This window comes from Humulus lupulus, chromosome X (genome assembly GCF_963169125.1).
Source record: "Humulus lupulus chromosome X, drHumLupu1.1, whole genome shotgun sequence".
Classification (NCBI taxonomy): Eukaryota; Viridiplantae; Streptophyta; class Magnoliopsida; order Rosales; family Cannabaceae; genus Humulus; species Humulus lupulus.
In genome coordinates this window covers 156,666,391-156,685,882 of record NC_084802.1, presented here as the reverse complement: position 1 = coordinate 156,685,882, position 19,492 = coordinate 156,666,391, and the positions used below count along the sequence as shown (strand labels likewise).

Here is a 19,492-nt window from a genome sequence, read left to right as displayed (position 1 = left end):
CACGTAAAAAACCTGTTTGTTTATTTATACTTCCGCACTTCTACAGTTCTTATCTTTTTATTATTTTGTTTGTATTCGTTTCCGAAAAACTCGGTAAACATTTTGGTGCTTTCATTGAGAGCTGTAGGGAGTTGTTAGTCAGCTCTTTTTCTGTGTACGTTTTTTGTATTCGCTCTGTACTGAAAAGATGGTGACTACGAGAAAATCCGCGGTTGACAAAAATGCTAGGGTCAACCCCGATACTATGTTGGAAGATGCGGTACAAAACGAACCCTCGGACTACCAAGGTGAAGACCCGACATCCCGCCAAGATCGGGTCAGTACTGAAGATACGACATACTTAGAAAGCGAAGAAGAGTATGTCCGAGACGGTTACTACAAAGACGGCTACTACTACGAGAAGGATCCAGAACTGGTCCAAGTAGCCGAGGAACTGGTGGCCACTAAGGCCAAGCTTGCTGAGCAGGAGCGCGTCTCCGAAAAAATGCAGCGCATGATGGAGCGCCTCCGAGGCAAGCTTGGAGATCTAGGCAACTCGGACGAGGACGCCTCTGTTTTAGGTGGTGCTGATGCCACCATGCCGGATCCAGCCGTTGCTGGACCATCCAAAGCCGCCCCTAACAAGGGCAAAGAAAAAGTTGGGGAACCTGTGCGCACTAACGACCCCGCACCTCCTAAAGGCGCGAATCACCAGGCCAACTGCCCCCCGCGCGCGCAGAAGGTCTCTGGCGCTCCTAAGCCCAGACGTCCTTCAGCCCCAAGGGTGCACTCTGTGCCTGAAGGGCCCGGTGCTAAGGCACCCAGGCCTAAGGGAAGGAACAACCGCCCCAGTGATTCCGTCAACCAGGACGGTCGAGCTGCGGACACGCACTTCGAGGATAGCTGGTCCACGGTGGACCTAAGAAGAAGGTTGGAGGCCAAGTATGAAAAGGCCAAAGGAGAAAAGGCCCGGCCTCGCGGAGATGACCTGCGAAATCATCTCAACGACAAGATCCGGGGACGTGACCTCCCGGAGAGTGATACAAAGAGGCTCGAGGAACAGATAGCTGCCTTGACCAAGCTGGTCCGGAAGCAAAGTGGGGCCCTGTCAGACTCTGAGGAGGAAGACCCGGAACGATGTATTCGGAGAATCGCGGAAACTCCCCTCCCGGAGAACTTCAAAATGCCTCATATAGAATTATATGAGGGGAGGACAGACCCGCGCACCCATCTAGCTAAATACAACAAGATGATGCAAGTGGCGTGCGTCAGTGAGGATGCCAAATGCATGTGCTTCTCACTCACCCTTACCAAGTCCGCGGAGGACTGGTGGAAAAGATTAGCTCCCGGATCCATCCACAGTTGGAAGGAGCTACAGTCCGCGTTCAGGAGGCAGTTCATTGCTGCCCGGGACCACGACATGGAGGTTGGTTCCTTAACCAACATCAAGCAACTACCCAATGAGAGCCTCAAAGCTTTCATTCAAAGAATGATGGAAGCTGCTGCTAAGACCAAGGTCAGCGATGATATGAAGCTGATCGCCCTTCAATCGGGGCTTACCGTCGGTTCCTTGCTATGGGGGGAAATGCAAAGAAGACGGGCAGAAACTCTGTCCGAATTCATGTCGAAAGCTCAGGGAATCATCAACCTTGAAGACGCCTACCAACAGGCCTTTGGAGTTCCCCCAGCTCCAACGCCCTCCGTGACTGCGCCGAGCTTTGCTTCACAAGCTCCCGCACCAGCCCTCACGTTTCCAGGAGCCCAGTTCACTCCAAGCGTGTATGGGCCCCGCGTCTGCTCAGACACCGAGTCAAACCCATTTTTCTGGGTACGGAGCTGTACAAACCGGATGTAGTATCGCTCCCGGCCGGTCGCAACCACAAGCGGAAGGTCCAAAACAAAATCTGAGCCAATCGCGGAATAAACGAGGAGGAAGAAACTCCAACCGGGGGGACCATTCAAAGAAACCCCGGAAGGACTATGAGCCCAAGTTCACGGAGTACACCAGTTTGATAGACTCACGAGAGAATGTCTATCGAGCGACCTGTAATATGGTCAACTACAGGAAGCCCCCGAAAGTGTCTCACGGAGGAAGGCGTCCGCGAGACTCCAATAAAAGGTGTGAGTTCCACGGAGACGTGGGGCACACCACAAACGAGTGCCTTCAACTGAAGGATGAGATCGAGTCCCTGGCAAGAGCGGGACACCTCGGTCAATGGGTGAGGATACCCATAATCTATCCCGGACAGGGAGTAGTTCACGGAGCTGCGTTCTCTCCGGGACAGAGGGGGACCGCTAGCGCTCCTGGAGCCAGTCACCCCCAAGCTCCTGGATCCCAGTTCCCAGCGCTTCCTGCTCCGACCTCTCCGGCACCCATTGCCATGTTGGCTCCCGGACCCGGAAATCCATATCCGCCTGGCCTTGCTCCGCCATCTGTTGACGGACACGTAGCCTCCATTTCCGGAGGACCACACCTTGCCGGAAGCACCCGCAACTCCCAGAAAAGGTACTTGAGGGAGTTAGAACACACCGGGGAGATGTGCGCCTTGGTTCAGTCACCTGCTCAGCGTCCCCGAATGATGGATCTTCCCATCACCTTCACTGAAGATGACGCCCGACATGTGCACTTCCCCCACAACGATCCCCTCGTCGTGGAAGCCCAGATTTCCAATAAGAAGGTGTCACGGATCCTTGTCGATAATGGAAGCTCCGTAAACATTCTCTTCAAAGCTGCCTTCCACGCGATCGGATTAACCGAGACTGATCTGACCCCATGCCCCATCCAGCTTCAGGGGTTCAATGTGGATGCACTCATGCCCTTAGGCAAAATTCAACTTCCAATCACCCTCAGAGGAGACAGCGACGCTTGTGCCTTCAGGCACTGCACATTCGTGGTGGTCGACTGTCCCACGGCGTATAATGCCATCCTAGACCGACCGGTACTAATCGATTTTGGGGCAGTAACCTCGATACGCCATTTATGTTTGAAGTTTCCATGTGACAACGGGCGTATCGGCACCCTCAGAGGGGACCAACGAAGTGCACAAAGCTGTTATAACGTCTCCGTCCGAGCCGTCTACACGGTCCAGGAGGCGACTGTTGCCGCTCCTGTGGCGGAGAATCTACCAGAAACTGGGGGTCCCCAAGGGGCATATGTTGACGAACTCGACCCTAGATTGGGGGTCGAGAGGGCGATAGAGCCGATGGAGGAAGTCGAGGAGGTGATCCTCAACCCGGGAGATCCCACCAAAGTCATTCAGGTGGGGAAAAACCTTCCATCGGCCATTCGAGAAAAGATCGTGGCCACTGTAAAGAATAATCAGGATATCCTGGCATGGTGCCACACTGATATGACAGGGATTAATCCTAATGTTGCGTGCCACGCACTCAACATTGACCCATCTGCAACTCCAGTTCGCCAAAAGAGGAGGCCGTTAGACCCAGTGAGGGCCGAAGCAGTCAAAGCTGAAGTGGACAAGCTGATGTCCATAGGCTTTCTCCAGGAGTCACACTATCCCGTGTGGTTGGACAACCCGGTTCTAGTCCCGAAACCCAATGGGTCCTGGAGAATGTGTATTGACTTCACGGACTTAAACAAAGCCTGCCCAAAAGACTGCTTCCCTCTTCCGCGAATCGATCAAATGGTAGACGCTACTTCTGGGTATTGATGAGGACACCAAGACTAAAAATCCAAGTCAAGTTCCAGTTGATCCAAGTCAAGAGGGGAGGAATGATGAGGACACCAGTTTAGGAGCTTGATCAATATTTAGCTTCCTGTAATGAGTCTTTTTATTTTTAATCACGTTTTTTATTTAGTCTTTGTTTATTTTGTGATAAGTCAAACATTTGACTTGTGTGAGTCCAATAGTCCTTTTGTCTTTAATTTTCGGTTTTCATTAGGAAGACAAAAAGCTTGTCTTTAATTTCGGTTTTCATGAGGAAGACAAAAGGCTTGTCTTTAATTTCAGTTTTCATTAGGAAGACAAAGGGGCTGTCCTTAATTTTTCGGTTTCATTAGGAAGACAAAGGGGCTTGTCTTGATGTAATTTTCGGCTATATAAGGCCTTGAAAACATTTGGAAAAATCAGATTATGTTGAATGAAATTGTGAGTTTATTTCTTCTTGAGTTCTTGAAGAAACTTTTGAACTTATCAAGGAGATTCCTTGTGGCGTTCATCCTGACTTATCAAACGGATTCCATCCCCGTTTGTGGCGTCTTCCTCATACCAAGGTTCGTGCTTGGCTAAGCATTGGGTCGCGGTTCCATTCCAATCTCGTGTGTTCTTGGTGGCTGTTCCATATTTGGTGTCGGGTTTCGTCACACTTGTTGGCGTGGTTCGCCAAAAGAGGAGGCCGTTAGACCCAGTGAGGGCCGAAGCAGTCAAAGCTGAAGTGGACAAGCTGATGTCCATAGGCTTTCGTCCAGGAGTCACACTATCCCGTGTGGTTGGACAACCCGGTTCTAGTCCCGAAACCCAATGGGTCCCGGAGAATGTGTATTGACTTCACGGACTTAAACAAAGCCTACCCAAAAGACTGCTTCCCTCTTCCGCGAATCGATCAAATGGTAGACGCTACTTCTGGGTATGAACTCTTATACTTCATGGATGCGTACTCCGGGTACAACCAGATCAAGATGCATGTCGCGGACCGGGAACACACCAGCTTCCTCACGGACAAAGGTGTCTACTGTTACGTGGTCATGCCTTTCGGTTTGAAGAATGCTGGGGCGACATACCAGCGCCTAGTTAATAGGATGTTCAAGGACCAGCTGGGGAGGAACATGGAGGTGTATGTAGATGACTTGTTGGTAAAATCCAAGACCTCCGAGGACCACAGTGACGACCTTGAGGAAGCTTTCGCCGTGATCCGAAAGTACGGAATGAAACTGAATCCTAAAAAGTGTACTTTCGGAGTCTCGTCTGGGAAGTTCCTCGGTTTCATTGTCAGCTCCCGCGGAGTGGAGGCCAACCCTGAGAAAATTAAGGCGTTCATAGACATGCCTTCTCCCCGAAAGCATAAGGATGTCCAAAGCGTTACGGGAAGGATAGCTGCTCTCAGCCGCTTCGTATCTAAGGCCACTGACAAATGTGTCCCCTTCTTCAATGTGTTGCGAGGAAACAAGAGGTTCGAGTGGACCCCCGAATGCGAAGCAGCCTTCCAAAACCTCAAGGAACATCTAACTCAAGCTCCCATACTGTCCAAACCTATAGAAGGAGAGGCATTGTTCTTGTACTTAGCTGTAACCAAGCATGCCGTAAGTGCCGCTCTCGTCCGGGAAGACGGCCGTCTCCAGCTCCCTGTGTATTACGTGAGCAAGAGATTACTGGACGCCGAGTCCAGATATTCAATGATCGAGAAACTCTCCCTCTGCTTGCTAATTGATTCGCGAAAGCTAAGGCCCTATTTCCAGGCGCACACCATCAGAGTACTCACCAACCACCCTCTCCGGCAAGTCCTGCAGAAGCCCGAGTCTTCTGGCAGATTACTTAAATGGGCCATGGAACTGAGCCAGTTTGATATCCACTACCAGCCACGTGTTTCCATAAAAGTTCAAGCTCTAGCGGACTTTATTGTGGAATGCTCAGGAATGAATGACCTCCCGGAAGATCCTGTCCCGGAACTTCCCACATGGAAGATCTATGTAGACGGAGCCTCAAATGAAAAAGGAGCTGGAGCAGGGGTTATCCTAATTTCTCCCCAAGGACATCAGCTCCAGAGAGCCTCCGTTTCGCGTTCCCAGCATCCAACAACGAGGCAGAACACGAAGCCATGCTAGCTGGGTTACAACTGGCCAGGGAAGTCGGAGCCCAAGAAATCGAAGTATACAGCGACTCCCAACTTGTGGTAAACCAAATATCCGGAGAATACCAGACGAAAGGCGAAAAAATGGCTGCCTACGTGTCTCTCTCCCGCAGCCTCCTGCAGCATTTCAAAGGCCACCAAATCCGCCAGGTCCCCCGGGACCAGAATTCACTCGCGGACACACTGGCCAAGCTTACAACAGACCCGGAAATTGAACAATATGGCCTAGTGCCCATCGGGCACTTAGAAGCGCCTAGTACCGAGACACGGAGTGTAAATGCCATCATCGACCATTCCCATTCCTGGATAGGGCCCATCCTCAGATTTCTCACCACCGGAGAGCTCCCCACTGATAAAGCTGACGCAAGAAAGCTCCAATATCAAGCTCCCCGATACGTGGTTATGGATGGAAAGCTTTACTGCAGGGGGTTGTCCATACCCTTCCTTAGGTGCGTTGCCGGAACCAAAATCAGCACCATCGTCCATGAGATTCATGGAGGCTTCTGTGGCGACCATACCTCCGGTCTGAGGCTCTCCAAAAAGATCCTTCGTCAAGGATACTTCTGGCCCACCATGAAGAAGGATTGTGTGGATTATGTCAGAAAATTTGAGCAGTGCCAGAGGTACGCCAAGGTTCCGCGTGCGCTGCCTACAGAAATTACCTTAATGACCAGCCCCTGGCCGTTCGCCGTTTGGGGCATTGACCTAGTAGGTTCCCTCCCAACTGGGAAGGGTGGAGTGAAGTATGCCATAGTCGCGGTAGACTACTCACCAAATGGGCTGAAGCTGAACCTATGAACACGGTCACCTCTAAGAAAGCACTGGACTTTGTCATCAAGAATATAGTGTGTCATTTCAGGCTTTCGCGAAAAATTGTGTTCGACAACGGAAAGCAATTTGACAGTGAGCATTTCACGGACTTCTGTGCTTCGCATGGAATCATCAAAAGCTTTTCCGCAGTCGCCAGACCTCAAGCCAATGGGCAAGTGGAAGCAGTGAACAAAATCTTAAAGACCACGTTGAAGAAAAAACTCCAAGCATGCAAGGCTCACTGGCCGGAAGAGCTTCCGCGAGTACTTTGGGCCTATCGCACGACAGAGAGAACTTCGACGGGGCACACCCCTTATTCTATGACCTTCGGTTGCGAGGCCGTCATCCCAGTAGAATCTATGATCCCCTCTCACAGGCAGGACACCTACGACCCTACCCGGAACCACGCCCTTCTCCAGGAGTCCCTGGACATGATCGAAGAGCTCCGGGAGCAGTCGCAGGTCCAACTAAAAATGTACCAAGGCAAGATAGCCCGACACTTCAACACAAGAGTCAAGAGCCGTACATTCGAAGTTGGGGACCTTGTCCTACGGAGAGTATTTCCTGCTACGCAGGATCCGGGAGTGGGAGTCCTCGGACCCAACTGGGAAGGCCCCTATGAAGTCCAAGAAAAAGTGGGCCATGGGACGTATCATTTAAAGAGACTCGATGGATCTAAAGTCCCTCGCGCCTGGAACGCAGAGCACCTCCGCCGTTACTATCAGTAGGCCCCGGACTATCTAGTCGGAAGTCCTTGGTAGACGTAGCCAAAATGTAAAATATGGAGATAATCCTCCCAGCTGTAAAACGCATGCCTAACAGGCTAATTTAATAAAACACGGAGAAATTCACTCCGCTTTTACTGCATTTTTTATCCCTTTGTTCCAAGCTGCGTTTTAACAAGTGACCACGCGGTCCGGAGACGTCCGGACCCCACGCTCACTTGGGGGGGTATACATGGCTAAGGCATAGCCATACGCCCCTTGAACAAAACATACAGAGAACACCACTTATGTGTTAGCATTGTGTTTGAAAATTTTAAATTGTTAAGCTTAAGTTGATTTGTTGCCATGAACATAAATGCATTACGTGTCATATGTGCCTTATGTGGTTATGTGAAAATTGCCATGCAAATGTCTGCCATTATGCATCATGAAAATTATCTCCTGTGTAGCCCAGCGATGAACAGGACTGGGGGTTGAGGCACATTCAGAGAGCTGCGCCGAAACACCCCCAACTCCCTGACAAGTCCTTCGCAGAATACTCCGTGACCGCTGTAAAGCTTTGCTTCGCAAGTTTCAGCTCCAGGTCTCATAAAGTAATGAATAGCGAGATCCGCGACCGTTGTAAGCTTTGCTTCGCAAGCTCCAGCTCTGGGTCCCGCAAGGCGAAAGATGGCAAGATCCGCGACCGTTGTAAGCCTTGCTTCGCAGGCTTCAGCTCCGGATCTCACAAAATAATGCATGGTGAGCTCCTAGACCACTGCAAGCTTTGCTTTGCAAGCTCCAACTCCGGGTCCCGCAAGGCGAAAGATGGCAAGATCCGCGACCGTTATAAGCCTTGCTTCGCAGGCTTCAGCTCCGGATCTCACAAAATAATGCATGGTGAGCTCCTCGACGACTACAAGCTTCGCTTCGCAAGCTTCAGCTCCAGGAGCAGATATGATCGATCCCCCAATTACAGCAGGCCTTGCTTCGCAAAGCCCCTGCTCCGGGATCGCACATGGTGGGCGTGGCAATTTCCCCGACCGCAACGAGCCTTGCCTCGCAGGGCTTCATGCCAGGTCCCTGAAGTCAGCCACCATGAGGTTCGCAACGACAGTTAGTTTTGCTTCGCAAAGATCTAACCCTAAGTCTAACGACGCTCACCAAAAGAACTCCCGTTCCGGCACCATGGAACGGCACACCTTAGCAATCCCAGCAAACGGTATAACTACAAGTCCTGGGATTAGCTATTTTCCTTAGGAAAGCTGAAATACGGTGAAAGGAGTCTGGCCGTTGGAACCAAGAAACCTTCGTAACCTAGAAACTACGTGGGAAAAGACATTAGCCGTTGGAGCTTCAAATTGGAAATGCATAGGTTCTGGCCGTTGGAACCAAAACCTCATGCGCCCCTACAGCAGTTTCTACCGTATAAAAGCCTACCCTAAACGCAAAGTTAAACAAAGAACTCGGCAGAAAAGGAAAGAAAAATGCTATAATTATGGCAAATATGTCTGCAATGAGAAAAGAGTACAGGGAGCTTCGCCCCAAAGAAAAATACAAATGAAAAATAATAATCAGTAAAGAATATTTTTTACAAAAGGTAAGACCCCTTCAAGCACTGGGGGTGGCAGTGGCATCCACGACCGGGGGCTCGGAGACAGCGGTCTCAACTGGGGCTGGCAGAGTCAGTTCATTGGAAGATGGAGTGTCATCAATGGCAAGTTCAGAGGTCCCCGCCTCTTCAGGATCTTCTGCCTCAGGGACTCCAGCAGGCTCGTCGATGTTATAAGTCTGGACGTACACCTCTGGGCTTTGATCCCACGCCTGTATCTTTTCCCTCATGGCGGCGGCGTCCTCTCCCAGGTAGCCTACTACCTCCGGGTTTATTTTCCAAAGTTGGTGCATGAGGACCTCGTGGGATAGACTAATCGTTCTGTTCAGCACCACCTCGGCATCTTCCTTCTCCTTCAAGCGCTCCGCCTCAGAGGTCGCCAGCTTTGCCTCCGCGACAGCCAATTGAGCCCTCAGTTTTTCCAGCTCGATCTTGGATGCATCCCGCTCTCCCTTAAGGGAATCAACCTCCTTGCGCTGCACCTTATTGTGACCCAGCAAGGATTGCTTCTCGGTTACATGTCCCCTGACGGTGAATTGCAAGGCTCCAATCTCTTTATCCTTCTCAGCAAGCCCCAACTCCTGCATAGACGCGAGATCCTTGCTCCTCTTATGATCCTGCTCCTCCTTGTGAAGCCTATTCTAAAGAGTGGCATATTCCTCTTGCCGCTTAAGGAGGAGATCATTTTTCGATTGCAAGCGGGCTTCCAAGGTATCTTTCTCCTCCCTGGCTTGGGATAGCTCTTCCCGGAGCTTGGAGTTTTCGGCCTTCAAGTCATCCGACCGCTGCTTGAACTCATTCTCTGCGCTGGCCCGGTACTCTCGATATTTGGCAAGATATTTCTTATCCGCCTCTTCCTCGGCCGTGCGCCGGGCCTGGCTAATCTTCTCCATAGCCTCCCCCTTCATGCCCTCGACCTGTTGGGTCAGTTTCTGCTTCTCCGCCTCCAAGGCCTGGCGACCCGCCTGGCTCTCCTCCAGCTGAACCAGAACTGCACCCACCTCCCGGAACGAGCGTTCCGCGATAAGAGAGGCCTGCAAGGAAAAACAGCAGAATAAGTTAAGCAGAACCAAATGTACTAAGACCAACGACCCTAGAACACAGTAACTGATAGCTCACCCCAGTAAGTTGCTGCTTTACGGCATGTGTCAGAAACAGCGGGTCCTTACTGCTACTGATGGCCCATTTCTCAGAATTGAGCTCGCACAAGCTCAAGGCCATGTCTTCCATCATCTCCGCCCTGAACGGTGCCAAAGCACGCCCGAGTCTAGGCACCAGCCTCTTCTCCAAGGCTGGGTCATCCAGAACCGCTCCAGCCGGGTGAAGGGATCTCACCCCTTCTGCCAGCTCAGCTCTCTTCACGGCAGACAGGTTGTCTGCCCTTCCCTGAGTAACAGCCTTCTCGGCCTCTAACCGCCTCTTCAAAAAATTATCAGCCCGTCTTACACCCTCCAGGAGGGCAGCGGAGAAACGAGTTGGTTTCTGAGGAAATTGGAACTTCAGGCCAGGCTGAGGAAGGCTTGTTTGTTGAGAAAGTGGAAGAGAAGAAGGAGACCCCGGAAGGGTGGACTCCCTTTGGACTGGAGGAGGAGGTAAAAGGGGTATCAGGGACGGTAGGGAAGACACTACTGCCCTGGTTTGTTGTTGCTGCTGGTGTTGCTGTTGTTTTTCCTGCTGCGGTGGCGGAGGTGATTGCCTTTGTTGTTGCTGCTGTTGTTGCTGTTGCTTTTGCTGCTGCGGTGGCGGAGGTAATTGCCTTTGTTGTTGCTGCTGATTTTGCTGTTGTTTTTGCTGCTGCTGCGACGGTGGTGGTTGCTTTTGCTGTTGCTGTTGTTGTTATTGTTGTGGTTGCTGCTGGGTGACAGTAGTCTAGCGAGGACTGCGCGCAGCCCGGAGGTCTCCATCACCTCCGGGAGAAGAATGTCTGAGGCGTTTCTTCTTGTCGCCCTCAGCCTCTCCTCCGGGGCGCTTGCCCATCCCGGTCGTCTTCGCGGGGAACACAAGCCCTTCCCCGTCGCTGCTACTACTCGAGGCCGCCATGGTCTCGGAAGGCCCCTTGGCAGGAGACCTCTCCACCGCCGGAGACACTTGCGCCTCGCCACCTGTCTTCTTGGATGTGGCAGCTTTACCTCCCCTACCAGCTCTGGCTTTTCATCCTTTCCCCTTGGACGGGTCTTGGCTGGTGGCGGCCTTCTTGATAAGTGAGGTGACTCTCCCCAAAATCTTTGCTTCGGGATGTTCTGCAAGCAATGCACGAAGCAAAGTTAACCAACCGGCAAGCGATGTGAAGAGAGATAAGCAGAAAACAAAACATGCAACAACATAAAAGCGCAAACAAGTCCACCAGAGGGGAACAAGAAACAAGCAAGAGAAAAGTTTGAAAGGGACGACCATGCACGAGAAACATGGATGGCCTTCCCCGAGCAAAACAAAACGTCGCTTCCTGCTCCAGGAAGCTCCCGTGCTCCTCGAAGTCCGGGAATAACATGCTGAGGGAAGAAGGGTCAACCATGGTGACACCTTCTGGCAAACTATCGTCACTCAAACACCCGAGGAGCTCATCTACCCTATCGCAATATCTGTCAAAGGGTATCCTACGCGGATCTAGCCTAAGGAAGCGGGGATCGAACCCCGCCTGAGAAGTCCGGGAAACCTCAGACAGGCTGGGGGTGTGGATCAATCGAAAACTACTCTTACCTCTCCCGGAGGTACCAGCTCCCGGAGTCCCTTCATTGGGGTAAGCAGCGGCATGGCGAGCCTCGATCTCTTCTTCCTCCGGCTGGGGGGCGGGGAACCTCTCCGCCCAACTAGGAGATAAATTATTCTCGTCCCGGGCCGCTTGGTAGATCACCTTGGACAGCTCCAGGGCAATCTACTCCCGGACGTCAGCTGACACCTGACTTTGCCCCCTGCCACTCACTGGCTCAATATTTAGGAAAGAGGCGAGTAGCCCATACTCCCTCAACGATTCGGTGGTCACAAGTCCTTCCACCTTCAGCTCTTCCTCCGAGAGCCCCTCGTAGAAGTTTGACCTCCTTATCATCTCCGCACAGCGAGGTGTCCGCGGGACGGCTTCTGCAAAATCCAAACACGAGTGTTAGAGATCCTCCCGGAAGGCAGACCAAACTTAAAGAAACAAAGTTAAAGAAGAGAGGAAGGAGCACTTACCAGGAACTTTGAAGTCCAAAGATAGAGCTAGCACCCTCTTCAATGGGAAGCCAGTCGTCAGGAACCAGTACTCCCGGAGATCTGGAACCCTCGCGGTATGACATGTGGGGCACATCACGTCCGGATATCTCTCCAGCCTATAAAACCCCACCTTGTCTGGATGACCTCTCATGGGTTGAGACTTCAGCCCATAGAAGTATAGCACCTCCTCCGGGGTAGGGGCCTCCAGGTCCCGGGACTTGCAAAAGATGTACCACCCCGCTAGGAGCTTGTAGCTGGGGGGAATCAACTGGAAGGGGGCAATCCCCGCCTTCACACAGAAATTGGCAAAATAACTTCTTAGGGGCAAATGCGCCCCACACACTATGTGTGCCCAGCTCCAGGCACCAAAACCCTCGTGACTCTGATTAGCAGACTCACCCAGCACCGAAAAATGGTGCCACATCAGGCCTGGGATGTTCTTCAAGCCTGCCTCTGAGGAGTACAGCTCCAGCATGCCGTAGTTCCTGAACAGGTTTGGCTTCTAGTCCATCTCACAGATTGAACTGTTGATAGTCGGGGGGCTAGCCGCGACCACTTTAGTTTTTCCTTTCCCCTTTGCGCCAGCGACAGGGGAACCTTGCTCCTGGGCAGATTCAGCCTCTACCGCAGCGATGATTTGTTCCTTTGAGGTGTTCGTCACTGAACAAAAGAAACAAAGAAGAAAACACTCTAAGCAGTCAGCACCCTTGTCATACCCTAACGGTATCAAAGGCGTCGGGGAGACCCTCCCCAAAAACTGCTTGGAGAGGCTCCCACCGAGCTTGCCGAGGGGTTGACACCATGCCACCCGAAGGACAGCAAGGAACCAAACTCAAACTCCGAGCCTAAGCCCACCAAGAGAAGTGTTTTTCCAGAGGAAGACACCCTAAAGGCGCTCACGCTTATGCCCTAAAACAGCAAACCAGAACAGCACAAGCAAGACGAGGAACGACTTTCCAAACGCAAATCGTCAAAGCATGCAAAGAGATTACTTATTGACTCACATCAGTCACATGCCTATCAAAGCCCTATTCACGCATGCATATAGACGACACCGGCAGAAAACTCAACCCTAGCAACTACCAACAATCTAAGGTTTGGAAGGAAAGAGCAAAGTAGAAATACTTACTGGTGTTCGGGTAGTTGAAGATTGAAGGAGTAACCGGATCACTGCACCGCACGAACACGAGAAGTAAAGGCTGCCAAGACAAGGAAACGATTCAGACTTAGAGCTTCGGCGAACAAACCTACGGTCAAGTCGAAAGAAAAGTTTCAGGATTCCTTACAAAAAGAAATGGCGAATTCGCAGGAAAGGAAGCTTGAAAGCTTGAGAGTTCGAAGATTTGGGAATCTGAAAATCTGAAAGCTTGAGAATTTGAGAGCGTAAAGAGGAAGAAAGGTCCTTTCCCTCGTTTTTATAGCAGGAACGAAGTACTTTCGAATTCTACAAATGGACGGTCCTGATCTTCCCATACCGCATGCATCAGATCTGACGGCTGGAGATGAAGTGCCGGTCCTATTTATGACTCCTCGGATGGGAATAAAGTATTTATTTCCCATCATTATACCATCTCGGGCCCGGTGTACCATTAAATACCGTCAAATCACTACTCAGATGCCTGACGCACGCATACTCAGCCAGTCGCCTCACGCACACGTCTTAGTCACAGAGCCATGACGCGTGGCCCTTTGCCACACTTGAGTACTTGAGTTCAAACAGAAGAAATTTCCTTTCTTTTTCATACTAACACTCAGGCGGGAAAAAGGAACCCTTCCAGGAACGCAGGAGGTGACCCCTCGCCTAATCTAGGAACCAGAATACCGGATGGGCTGTACAAGCTCCCGGACCTCTCAAAGCTCCGTGACCTTGGGGGGTAAATGTTATCCAAATTTCCAGATAGCGTTTAGATGGATAGCCTCGGGGAAGCAGAATTATCAAAGTCTTTCACGAAAGGTGACCAGAGCTCGCGGATGGACAGAAAGGCTTCGCCTCTCCCGTTTAGTGACAAGCTTACTCTTTCAAGCAACCGAAGGTCACGGAAGCTCGTCAATTCTCCCGGACTCCCGAAGGGATATCCATCGGGGAAGGTTCTTCCAGGAGAAGCTCTTCAAGCTACCTTCGCGGATACAGTCCCGTGCCTCGTACGAAAGAAGACGAAGCGGCCGAGTCACGGAGGAGGCATAGTTGGAATGATCTCCACCTAACACAGGATCTCGCCTGACACGCCTGACAGGTCGAGGCCGCACACATCCCAGCACGCCTAAAAGTACCACTTCGCCTACTGTTCCGCTGACAGCCTGGAAAAGACAGCTGCCTTTGTGCATTCCCCATACTTTCATGTAAATATACCCACATAGAGCCTGGTAGCCAGGCGACTACGATAATTGTATCCCCTATTTATAGCTGGTGTAATTAAGGCTCAGGGGGGCAGAGTGAAACCCTAATCCAAAACCCTAGCTATAAAGACCCCCTCATTTTACGATAGAAGGGACGGCCAAAAAGATTACATAGCAAGAACTCTGCTGAAATCTCTCTAGCTTCATCTTCTTCAAGAGAACCCGAGAGAAACATTGTGAGTTTGTGAGGGTCTTATACACCAGCCAGTTCACTGTAATCCACTACAAGTATAATAACATCGACTCGTGGACTAGGGCTCGTTAACGCCTGAACCACGTAAAAAACCTGTTTGTTTATTTATACTTCCGCACTTCTACAGTTCTTATCTTTTTATTATTTTGTTTGTATTCGTTTCCGAAAAACTCAGTAAACAGCAATCTCCTACATCTCTGTGGTAAACTAACATTTTGTAGGAATTAAACATGTAATCCCTACACTACACATTTTCATAAAGCATTATTGTCCAATATAAATATATGATTATTTGACTATAGCATATTTATCCTTCACTTCCCATATCTCAGGTTAAAATCATACAACTAATGTAAATGGTGATCAAGCATTAAACACAAGTTAAATAATCCATAATATTGAAAGGGAATTCATAAAAACCTCATTAAATCATCACAAGGTTTCAAGAGAATCCATTAACACCCTAAATACGAAAATTATTTCATGCCATCAAACTTAATATAAACATCACTACAAGAAAAAGTAAGAGAAGAAGAAGAAGAAGAAAAAAGAATGATAGAACTAGTTGGTCTCCAAGCTTTTGCTTCCACGGAGTGTTTCCTCCAGTCTTTTCTTAGGGTTCCCCTTTAAAAATCGTCATCATATTACTTAGATTGTTGTTTGTGTTTTTAATGTGAAATTCCACTTTTCCGTACGTAGAATGCCCTGATTCTTTCTCTGACCGCCTCAAGCGCCGTGACCTAATAATGAAACACTTCTATCAGTGTGAATTACAAATTTTAAACTATATTAAGACTTAGTAGTTTACAAGCAGGTTTCAATAAAAAAATTCACATAAAACTATAGGACAATCCTAGATAATAATGTTTCTAAAAATGAGATGTATGATTAATAAAAACTGTGTGGGGTTTCATCTATGGCTTGTAATAAGGGTATTTTGGATATTATATTTGTTATCCTTTCACATTTAGAAAATGTTAATTTCTAGTTTTTTAGGTGTTCGTAGTTGTTTTTTACGAGTCTTTGATTTTTAAGCGATAAAATATTTTATAAGGTATTATTGATGAATTTGATGTATTTTTGTGGTTAGGATTTGACGTACAACTATAAGACTTGAGAAAATGGAGTTTGGGACAAGTTTGGAGTGTTTAGAAGTCCTTAAACCTGAGATTTGAGCTTAAAGTAGAGCCTCATACATTTACTACCCTCTTTCAATGGACTACCAGGAGAGGTCCTGAATAAGCTTCTGACAAAGTTTCACATAGTCTGCTCTAGTATGAAGCCAGCGTTAGCAGCTGAAGAGAAGATAAAATTGAGAGTCTTTCCATTTTCTTTGAAGGATGGTGCAAATGAATGGCTCTATTACCTTCCTCCTAGAACTATTAATACTTGGAAGAAAATGAAGATGTTGTTCTTGGAGAGCTACTTCCCAGCGTCCAAGGTTGGTAGTAGAAGGAAGAAATCTGTGGCATTCGCCAATAGACTGGAGTGTCATTATATGAGTATTGGGAAAGATTTAAGAGGATATGTGCTAGCTTCCTCGACCACTAAATAAGTGAACAACTGATGATCCAATCCTTTTATTAAGGACTATTTCCATTGGACAGGAGCATGATTGATGCAGCAAGTGGGGGAGCACTGGTGGACTCCTACTGCAGCTAGGAGTTTAATTTCTAATATGGAAGCCAATTTCCAATAGTTTGGAGTTCATCATGAGGGTTTAGTTTGGGTGTAAATGAGATAAACTCTAAAGTAGAGTAGTAGCTTGCGTAGTTTACTAGTATTGTTAAACAAATGGCTTTAGGTCAGCAAGTGAGACCTTGTGGCATATGTCAGTTGGTGGGACATCCTCCTGATGCATGTCCCACACTTCAAGAGGACATCAATGAGCAAGTAAATACAATGTGTGGGGGGGCGTTCCCAGGGCAACCTAGGAAAAGGTATGACCCTTATGCTATAACTTATAATTAAGGGTGGAAGGAACATCCTAATCTTTGATATGGGAATCAACAACAAACCATACCTACAAGATCACCAGGGTTTCCTTACCAACAAAGGCCTCAACAATCGTATGCACCTCAGCCTCAACAACCCTCTATCTCATAAGCTCACGATCCATCAATGGCAGATATGCTAAAAACGCTAGTGGCCTCCAATATGCAGACTCAAGTAATTCTTTAAAGCGCTCAAGCATCCCTGAAAACTATAGAGAATACTATGGGTCAAATAGCCACTTTATTAAGTCAAAGTGATCCACAGAATCAAGGAAAGTTATCTTCACTACCTCTTAGGAATCAAAGGGGAAATGCTAATACCATCACATTAAGAGATGGCAGGACTTATGATCCACCTACTATTCCATCAAGTTGAAACGATGTGACATTGCCTCCTACTCAATCCGCCCAACAAGACAAAGATGAAACCCCAACCACAACACCAAAACCTAAACCAACTATTCCCACTTATGTCACTACTCGTCCATTTCTTAGTCGTCTGAGAAAGACAAAGCAAGATGAAGCTGGACAAGAAATACTAGAGACTTTTCGTAAGGTTTAGGTAAACATTCCCTTACTTGATGCCATTAAAAAAGTACCTTGATATGCAAAGTTTTTAAAGGAGCTATCCACAAGTAAGAGGAAGCTAAAAAGGAATGAAAAGGTGAGTGTGGGGGAAAATGTTTCGGCAGTACTTCAAAAGAAACTACCACCAAAGTGTAAGGATCCTAGAACCTTCACTATTCTATGCACTATTGGAAGTAAAAGGATTGAAAGATGTAAGTTAGATTTGGGTGCTCCAATCAATGTAATGCCTTACACTATCTATACTTCTTTTAATTTGGGAACTCTTGAAGAAACGGGGGTGATCATTCAATTAGTGGATCGTTCTAATGCTTATCCAAGGGGCATAGTAGAGGATGTATTGGTTAAAGTAAATGAATTAGTGCTTCCTGTGGGTTTCCATACTCTACACCAGTTTTATTGGAACACCATTTTTAAAAGATAACTAGAACCAAGATAGATGTTCATGAGGGTACTTTGACCATGGAGTTTGACGGTGAAGTGATTCGTTTTAATATTTTTGAAGCTATGAGGTATCCAAGTGATGTTCATTTAGTTTCTTCAATTGATATTATGGACTCACTGTGGCAAAGAATTCTTGATTTACATGGAGAGGATGGGTTAGATGTTGTTTTGAGGGAACCAATAGACTTGAAGAAATAGGATGTCACTACTAAAGTAACGGAGACAGTGGCTGCACTTAATAATGGTGGAGAGGTTTCTATAGAGGTATCGTTCTTAGAGTTTCCTATTTCTCTTGTACAGCTTCAACCATCTGTTAAATCACCACCCAAGCTTGAATTAAAATCACTACTAGAGCATCTTAAATATAATTACTTGGGTGAGAAAGAGACATTACCGGTCATTATCACCACACACATTAACGAAGTACAAGAAGATCATTTGATAAGGATACTGAAAGAATATAAAACAACCATAGGGTGGACCATAAAAGATATCTAGGTAATAAGCCCAACTATGTGCATGCAACATATTCTCCTTGAAGAGGGGTCAAAGCCTTCTAGAGAATCTATGCAAAGGTTAAATCCACCTATGATGGAAGTAGTTAAAAAGGAGATACTGAAGCTCTTAAATGTGGGTGTGATTTACCCTATTTCAGATAGCAAATGGGTGAGTCCAGTTCAAGTAGTTCCTAAGAAATCAGGCATCATTGTGGTAAAAAATGATGAGGATGAGTTAGTGCCCACTAGAGTCCAAACAGGATGGCGAGTTTGTATTGATTATAGAAAGTTGAACATAGCAACTCAAAAAGACCACTTCCTTTTGCCATTTATAGATCAAATGCTTGAAAGATTATCGAGACACTCTTATTACTGCTTTCTTGATGGTTATTTAGGTTATAATCAGATTTTTATTTCTCCTAAAGACTAAGAGAAGACCACATTTACATGCCCATTTGGCACCTTTGCTTTTCGTCGAATGCCATTTGGATTATGCAATGCTCCCGCCACTTTTCAGCGATGTATGGTTAATATTTTCTCATATTACATAGAGAACATCATAGAAGTGTGCATGGATGATTTTAGTGTTTATGGTGATTCTTTTGATAAGTGCCTCCACAACTTAACTCTAGATCTTAAACGATGTATTGAGACTAATCTTCTATTGAATTGGGAGAAGTGTCACTTTATAGGGAAACAAGGTATTGTGTTGGGGCATGTTATTCCTGAAAAAGGGATTGGAGTGGAAAAGGCCAAAATTGTTGCTTGCTGAAAGGGCCTGTGGTCGCGGCTAATCGCAGCCTGGGAGTCAAAGACTAATGGCTGCAACCACCATAAACGCCTGGCTGTGGCCAGCGCGCGTATTTTTGCCAGAAAAGTCCTGTGGCAATGGCCACCAAGAATCACTAGTCGTGGCCTGTGACATAATTTTTCTTAAATTTTTTATTTTTCAATGTAATTTCTAATGGGCTATAAAGGGGATTAGGGTTAACTTTTAGAATAACTTTGGATTGCGAATTTTAGAGGCTAGAGCAACAGAGGAGGAGAAAAAGACATCATCATCTACATTCTTCAATCTAGTTTTTCTTTCTTCTCAAAACACCTTTATTTTCATTGAATATTTATGTTTGTGAATATGAATGTGATCATGGAGTAGTTTTCTTTGCAGTTGAGGTTTATTTAATAACCCTGGACATGAGATCTTGAATGCATTGATAAATTTTATTCCTTCTATTCCCTTATAGTAAATTGTTTATATTTTTCTAATTTAATGCTATGAATAT

At 47.7% G+C, this 19,492-nt stretch overlaps 1 protein-coding gene across 1 annotated transcript; it reads left to right on the top strand.

The window, feature by feature from the left end:
- The first annotated feature begins 18,225 nt into the window (after window positions 1-18,225).
- Window positions 18,226-18,981, top strand: LOC133806392 (uncharacterized). Its single transcript, XM_062244501.1, has 2 exons — window positions 18,226-18,604; window positions 18,761-18,981. The coding sequence occupies exons 1-2, from the start codon at window positions 18,226-18,228 to the stop codon at window positions 18,979-18,981; spliced, it is 600 nt and encodes a 199-aa protein (XP_062100485.1).
- Window positions 18,982-19,492: the final 511 nt, after the last annotated feature.